The sequence below is a fragment of the Rhea americana genome, unplaced genomic scaffold (genome assembly GCF_003343005.1).
Source record: "Rhea americana isolate MKP2758 unplaced genomic scaffold, rheAme1 scaffold_62, whole genome shotgun sequence".
Lineage (NCBI taxonomy): Eukaryota > Metazoa > Chordata > Aves > Rheiformes > Rheidae > Rhea > Rhea americana.
This window is the reverse complement of record NW_028186779.1, coordinates 4,166,922-4,174,839: the sequence shown is the minus strand read 5'-3', so window position 1 is coordinate 4,174,839 and position 7,918 is coordinate 4,166,922. Positions and strand designations below refer to the sequence as shown.

Below are 7,918 nucleotides of genomic sequence, written 5' to 3'. Positions count from 1 at the left end.
AAAAAAAAAAAAAAAAAAAAAAAAGAGAATGTTAATGACATGACTTAATATAAAATCCTAAAAAATAAATAAAAACTGAAAAACTGTCTTTTGGATTTCCTGATGAGAAATTTTAAAGGGTCACTTAAGATTTTAATTTCATAGATGACAGTAGTGCCATAAACTTCAAGCGCATCATATTTCTTTTAAAAATTCAGTCTACAGAAGAAAAAGCAACGATCAATCTACTTCCCTCAAAAGAAACCCAAAGTTTAGAGCATAAATAACTCTCCCCCCCCCCAGCTAAATCTGTTCATGGATTTGTGCCCTGAGATTCTTCATAACGATTACTTAAGTCTTTACAGACCAGCTCATTTACCTTATCACAAAGGTCTAAATTTACAGGATATTACAGGCATGTCTATACTGTAAAATTTGGCACCTGGGAGGCATACTATGTTTGACTCCACTAGCTCAATAGTCTCTGACCTAAGTCCTACTGACTGGTTTAGACATGCACGACTTTGTAGGGAACATAGCCTTGAATCGTACATTAAAAGTTACTGGAAGGTTTAACTGAAGCCAGACAGAAAAAGATAACCATGATGGTATCTGCAAAATGTTTGGTGTTGCTGCTGATGCCAAAAAAATGGTAATCTTGGTTTAAGAAATTTCCTCTCTCCATAATTGCCTGTTCTTCTCCCAGCCAAAAGTCCCAATGTGTATAAATGTACAAATACATACACATTAGCTTAGTCCTAGGTGAAGTTACAGAAATATAAATGTCCTTCTAGTCCTAAAAAAATAGCACTACCAGGCCAACACTTCTAAACTATTCACAAGGTCTGTAGGAGGAAAGAGGAAAAAGGAAAGTGTTGTGACAATCTGTGTTACCCCATGACTGGATTCAAACCTACACCTTCTTTGTCACTGACAGGTTTCTGAAAGGATGGAGCCAATGAGACTGTTTCTACCCTCAGTCCCTGCCATAAAACATTTCTGACTGAAACTAGAGGCAAAAAGATTCCTGCATATTCACTCAGTAAGTTTGAGGAAGGCTTTCTAGAAAGCACACTTAAGAGATCAATGAAAGGATGATTTTCAGTAGGCAGATTAGACATGTGTTACCAAAATCCCTCCAAAATCTGTCAGAGCAATTTTAATGCAAAAAAATGAGGTACTACTGTGGCAGGAACCCCATCTCATTTGCCTTTTTGAACGGATAAGGAAGTTTAAGCAATCTATATGCATCTGCACTGGGAGAGCTTTAGATATTGTGTTGAAGAAAACATGTAATGATCCTCTTCTACCAATGATGAGATTGCTRTAAGATAGCCATCTGCACGGTAGAAAATAATCAGACCATATTTTGGAATGAAAAGGTCACTTTGCATTTTACTAGCCTATATTAAGATTAGACTTCATTATTACCCTTTCCTTAAGAGTGTAGAGCATCAGTAAGAGCATCTGTACAGCAAGCATCATTTCTTAGTTTAAAGTTTGTCTAATATTGCATACAGCTAGCTATGTACATAAAGTCAGCATCACCTCAAGAACTGTCCTGCCTATCTTCACTGGAAGTCACACACCCCAACTCAACCATCTGAAAAGCAAACAACCCACAGAACTTATTGTTGATAACTCTTGGGGAAAACTATATAAATTAAAACTTTCAGTGCAATGYGTAAGACTTCAAGTAGATGCACTATTATCCAACAGATGCTCTCATTTCAGTTTAAAGGAAATTCATCTTAATCCTCTTTAGTAGAGCAGTGCTTACTTTTCTCATATCTCAGAAAGCATTTTGTGTGTACACAGCAGCTTCCATGATGTAAAACATCAGAGGCAAAGTTAAAACATACAACTTCTCCCTATTCTTTTAAAGAAAACTGATCCAAAGGCAATGAATAGAAAGGAAAGAGATGTTCGCTGCAGTTTTAGGTGGTAAGGGTTTTTTTGTTTTTTCCCCTCCACCTTAATATGTCAGAATATGAAGAGGAGGAAAGCTACACTGTTACAGGACCTTGTCTTTTCACATCAGGCCTCAGACAGGCTTGGAGCTCTCTTCCCTTTCCTGAGCAGGATTTCCTGATTCAGCTGCCTGAATCAGTCCTTTCTTCCCCTCTACTAGGTGAAGGCTGGAGATTGTTCTGCGTGGTGCAAACCTGTCTTTCTCGTGAAAATCGAGGTGGAGGAGAAGGATGCTGCGCCGAGACGCAAGCCCTTGGCGTGCTCTCCCCTGCGGGACGAGGGCCCCCGCTCAGCAGCAGCTCCCCCTTCCCCTTCCCCCCCGCCGTGCGGAGGCGCAGGCCTGTCACCCTCACCGCCCTGCCCCATACCTGGTAGTGCCTCTGGTAGCCCCCGGGCGAGCGCTTGTGCTGCTGCGGGTGCTGGGCAGCTCCAACCGGGGATTTGCCGCCATAAGGAGCCGGGTACCGGGGGCTGGCGCTCTGCGGCCTGCGCGGGGTCTGGCCCCCCGGCGACGGGCTCCCGAACCGCCCGCCGCCGCCGCCGCCGTGGAAACCGTGGCCTCGGGGCGAGCGGCCGCTGCCGTAGGGCCCAGGCCGGTGGCCGTAAGGCGGCGTGTGGTGAGGGCTCCCGTAGCCCCGCGGCGAGGGCGGCATGGGGCCACCGGCGGAGGGCGGGCTCCGGAACCCGCCGCCCGCGTACGGGGGCGTGGGGGGGCGGAAGCCCTGCCGGTACATGGCCCCGAGATGGCGGAGAGGAATAAGACCTGCGCAACAGCCTCGCCCCGCTCGGCGCCTCGGAGCGGCGACGTCGCTGCTTTCCTTTTCTCCTCCCTCCCCTCCCCCATCACGCGGCCGGAAGGTTCCGAGCTCAAAAGGTTCCGGGGTTGGGGCGGGGGGGAAGGCGAAGCGGGGAGCACAGCGCTGGCGGTTGGTTCCCGCGCGCGGCGCCCAACGGCCGCTGCGCGCGCGCGCCCCGGGGTTCTCTGCGCCGCCGGCGCTGAGGGGCGCACAGCGGCCGCGGGGGGAAGCAGCGGCGGACGCCAAGCTCTGCGAGGGGAGTTTGTGCCGTGCGGGCTGGGCTTCACGGTGCGCCTCCTGGACGGGCAGCTCTGCCTTAATTACACCTGCTTCGCTGCTGGAGCGTTTCCTCGCGGTGTGTCGAGAGCTCCCGCTTCTGTCGTGTAACCCCCGTTCTGTGGCGAGAGTAGGAGACAGGGCTGGCCAGTCGTGAGCGTTACAACAGTGACTTGCAGTAAAGACCCTGAGGAACTTGGTGCGTTTTAAAGCTAAAAATGAATAATTAGAAATAGCCTTCGAAGATCAGTAATAGCTACACCTACCTGTTATTTCAAATTAAAGGCATAATAATAAGGCCTACTATTTCTGGTTTTTGTATAGTTATAAATGAATGTCTGTAGAGTTATAGTTGATGAAGCTCAACAAAAAACAATCTTTATAAAGCAAGTATTTGTCCAACCTTTTGTAGCTATTCAGGTATGCCTATTTGCACTCCTTTCTTAACAGTCTTTTAAGATACAAACCTACAAATACTGTATACATCATAGTAATTCCAATTAAAAACACATATAATGACTTTTTTTTGAATGTATTCTTTAAAGTCCATTTGAACTGACAKTATTTCTTCAGTAGAATGGCAACCCCAGGAATGAGACACGTGTGACATTTGGGGAAAATGTTCGCTTGGAAGGAGGAGAACATCATATTTAACATCATGAAGTGTTATTTATAGCATTCTAGTTCTGTTCTTAGCTATATTAGTGTAAATTCTGAAGCGCTCAGTGAAAAATATTAAAGAGATTTTAGCTTTACATCAGTGCAACACAACACAACTCACTTTTAGCACATGCAGCAAATGAATATTAATAGTGCTTTCAGAACAGTAGAATAAGCCACTACATGGGGGAAACACCCTATACTGCATTGGAGCTCAGTGCAGTATTTGACCTCATTTTCTTGCTATGTTTTCTTTCCCCGTATTTTCAGCCATCAATTTCCATTAAGTTTTTTTTTCACTAAAAAACAAGTTACCCAACAAAATAAGCTGTTTATTCCTGTGATTGGTCTACCAATTCTGCTTTTGTCTTGAAATAGGTGTTTTTTTGTGTGTGTTTTTTGTTTGTTTGTTTGTTTTTGGCAACAGAGAGAACTTCCGTTTTCACATAAAAACAACAACAACAAAAAACCTCACTTAACTGTGAGAGTGGTTGAACACTGGACCAGGTTTGCCCATAGAGGTGATGGAGTTTCCCTTCTTGGAGACACTTAAAACCTAATTGGTCATGGTCCTGGGCAGCCTGCTGTATGTGACCCAGTTTGAGCATGGGAGGTTGGACCAGATGATCTCCAGAAGTTCCTTCCAGCCCCAGCTGTTCTGTGATTCTCAATGAACTCTGCTCTCCACTCAGTTTCATGAGTTTTCTGTGAAAGTTCCCCGTGAAGACAGGAAGCGATAGTGTGGCAGATGTAAAATACAGTGATTAAACCTGTTTACTTAATAAATCTTGTGCTAATYTGTTACTGTTTTATCATCTCTAGAAGATCAAATTTCTAGTTACTATCATTATATACACAAGGAAAGCCATGTCTACCCAAGACAATTTATCCATGTAGCTATCAATGTATGTCTGACCAGCCTTACTGCAGAAAAGGACATCTTTTTTTAATTTAAACAATTTTCACACCACACTAATCAGAAATAGATACTGTTGTTAYGCACATGTTGAATTATACTAGGATAGTCTTGCTGATGAGTTCCTTCTTGTAGACAAATCCTAACTGCTTCTACAATTGTAAGCATCCTTGTCATAGTTTTTACTAGACATAGCGTGTCCAGTTAACAAACTTGTCGACTAGAATATATTCCCTATGTTCTTCCTCAGCATTCAAGACCTCTCTCAGGCAATATTCTTTTTATGACTGTGCTATTCATAATGCTTATTTTCAAGCAGTGAGAAGTCTTACCTATTCTTGAGATGCRGCCATCATCCTCACAGTGTACTTCTCAAAAACAAATTCTGAACTTCCATGCAGGCTTTTTTATCCTATTACACAGCAGAAGACACCATGGTTTTCATAGAACAAGCCTTCCCCTCTATCCAAACACAGTCTRAAAGTACTAAAAATAGTCTGAAAGTACATAGCTCAGGGAGAAATCACTTGAAGGGCCTGTTCAAGTTAATCCTTCTATAGATATTTAACTGAAAGGCTTACAGTGCAAGTAATCTTGCCACTTTACTGAAGTAAAACTAATATAGGCAATCTACCTAGTGCTGGTAACAAATGCTAGTCAAAGTATTTAATTGGCACACAGTCCAACTCTCTAATTTGTAAACATGGCAAATTGTTACAAGGTATTTTATTTGCATCCCATTTTGACAATGTTGTATTTTTGGCAATACTGCAAACTAGAAATACTACTTTCTACCTATGAAACATTGTTCTGCCCAGGAACAAGTTACCTTATTAAAAGCAAACAAACAAAAAAACCCAAACAAACAAAAAAAACCACACACACAAGAAAACCTCACCTTGACCTGCTTTGTATAAATACTGAGAGTTAAGTTCCACTTAAATACTAATTGGAATCACTGGTGCAACATCTGCAACACATTTATTAAGGCCAAACACCTGTATCCTACACATTAAGAAGAATAAAAGAAGACTGTTATTACTTCCTCAACCTTTACATGAATGCCTGCTCTCAATATGAGKTTTCCATGGCCTAGCACTAGCCTATCCACTTATGCAGGATGATACAGCAGTAATAGCACAGTTCTCTGTTGGGCACAACCCAGTCACCAGCTTTTAGCAGGACCAGCAGTGGGAAGCCTGTCTGATCAGAGGATTACCTAACGCTAGGCTGCTCGATGCTGAAAAGAAGAACACAACAACCAACATGCCCACACGGTGCCCTCAGGCAACCTCACTGGAGACGCCTTACAGGCCTGCGCCGCAGCAGACCTACACCACTACACCTCAGACAGCGAAACCTTTCCCGTTCCCGCTTTATAGCCGGCAGGAGTCACCCCGGGGCCCCTCAGCGGCCGGCGGGGCGGGGCCAGGGAGMAGCGGAGGGAGGCGCGCACTGCGCCTGCGCCCCGCCACCGCCCGGGAACAATTTCACGCTCCCGGAGAGCGAGGGCGCGGCGGTGGGCGTCTGCGCACTGCGCTCCAGCGCGCACCTTTTCACGACGCACTGGCTGTGCAGTGCCTATCTGTTCCCCACCTCMCACACGCGCACACACTCCCCTTTACTAGTGCGGCGGCGAGCGGAGATGCTGAGCGTGGGGCTGGGAAGAAGGAGTTGCCACCGCAGCAGCGGGCTGTGGAAGAGCCTGTGCCCCACAGCTGCTGGTGGCGCGCCGCGCCGCCCTCGAGCCCTGAGCGGCGGCGGGGCGCGCAGCGAGGGCGGCCCCCCGGCAGGTAGCCGCGCCGCGCTCCCCGCTTTTCCCCCTTCCTTGCACCTCCGTGGCTTCCTCCCTCCGCGCTGTGGCGGTGGCCCGARCGGGCGGAGCGAGGAGCGGGGGTCACCGGCGCGAGCCGTTCGCCGCGGTGTGCGTGCGGCGGAGGGACCGTTAAACCGTTAACCGCCACAGCGACGAGGGACCCCAGGGACGACCCCCCCCCCCGCGCCCGCGGCGGGCTGCTGCCGAGGGAGCGCAGCTGCTGAGGAGGAGGTGGTTCGGGGCGCCCGCGCCTCGTCCGCAGCACCTGGCCGCCCGCAGCCCCATCGCCCTCCCCGACATGCGGGGCAGGGCGCGGGCTCCCCCCACCGCGGCCGCWGGGGCTGCGGCGGGCGTCGTCGCCTCCTCCGCCTTCTCCTCGCCGCTGTTGTGCTCTCTGCTTGCCTCCGGGGCTTYGCCGAGGGTGACCGAAACGGGACTTTGCACGTCAGTTCTGCTGCATCGCCAGCTCCCCGCAGCTCCGGGTTGCCTCTGGCAGAGAGGGTGTCAGGTATTCAGGAAGTTCCTGTTAATGGAAGAAGTGCCTGCTGTCTCGCTTTAGGCATGATTTTTCTAAAGTTGCAGAGCTRGTGACTTCCAGCAGTACTTTTGTTTCTAAAGGGGGGAAAATAAAAACGAGCCACAGCAAAATCAGTTTCCATTGGTTGACTGAGCAGCAGGTCTGGCTTTCAGATTTTCCAGTTCTTAAATAACAGAAAAATAGCAACAGTTGCGTTAGAATCAGAGGACGCTTGCATTTTTTATTTCTGGAGATTAATGTGCCAAATGCATCCCTGCTGTGAGTGAACAGTGAATAGTTGGTGAATTTATCTGCAGTAGTGCTAGACTTGATCATTACCCCCTGCATGTATGAATTAAAAAGTATTGATTGTGTGGTCAAAGGAARGACTTGAGTGATTTATATTTTCCTCCAGAGTTGGAAGCAGTTGGATTGGAATTAGTTATTTGAAGTTAATTTGCATTGGTGTGAAAGTATTGTGTGCGGAGAACTAATCAACCCTGTTCCCAGTAATTGCTTTTGTAGTTTAAAAGTATAAATGAAAACTTTTTTGGAGATCAAGGATTTAAAATTAACTTAAATCCATTCTACTGTGGAACAGTCTCTCAGTTGGCTAATTTGTGCTGTTAATAGATAGGCCAACCTAGTGAGCTGAAGTAAAAAGTTTAAGTCATTTTGAGAGAGTAACCGCCTCTGTTTATTTTCTTCAGCGGAGATCTTTATAAAAGATGCACATAGATCTGCAGTTTACAGCAAATACAAGAATCAAAGGAATAAGTMGTTTGTAAATACAGTACAGTTACAGCTGGGAGAGTGGATTTTGTTTCAATTGTTAAGTTGCTAAAATAAGAGGAAAAAATGCAAAAGAAAATACGAGTTTGTATTTGTGAGCATTTTGACTATATTGAGCCAAAATATGAATAAAAAATAATTCAGAGAAGCCAACTATTAGCTTTGAAGATGAATGATTAACTTTGGATGTGTGC

General features: G+C 46.3%; 2 protein-coding genes across 3 annotated transcripts in view; one reads left to right on the top strand and one right to left on the bottom strand.

Moving 5' to 3' along the window:
* The window catches only part of MPLKIP (M-phase specific PLK1 interacting protein), an 8,384-nt gene extending 5,599 nt beyond the window's left edge, over positions 1–2,785 (bottom strand). Inside the window, exon 1 of the mRNA XM_085320234.1 lies at positions 2,319–2,785. Within this exon, the coding sequence (XP_085176360.1) occupies positions 2,319–2,684 (366 nt within the window). The 5' untranslated portion in view covers positions 2,685–2,785. The remainder of the gene's footprint in view (positions 1–2,318) is intronic.
* A 3,372-nt stretch (positions 2,786–6,157) lies between these two features.
* The window catches only part of SUGCT (succinyl-CoA:glutarate-CoA transferase), a 332,460-nt gene continuing 330,699 nt past the window's right edge, over positions 6,158–7,918 (top strand). For both annotated transcript variants that reach the window (XM_085320193.1, XM_085320192.1), the window contains exon 1: positions 6,158–6,392. In XM_085320193.1, coding sequence (XP_085176319.1) covers positions 6,245–6,392 — 148 coding nt within the window. In that variant the 5' untranslated portion in view covers positions 6,158–6,244. The remainder of the gene's footprint in view (positions 6,393–7,918) is intronic.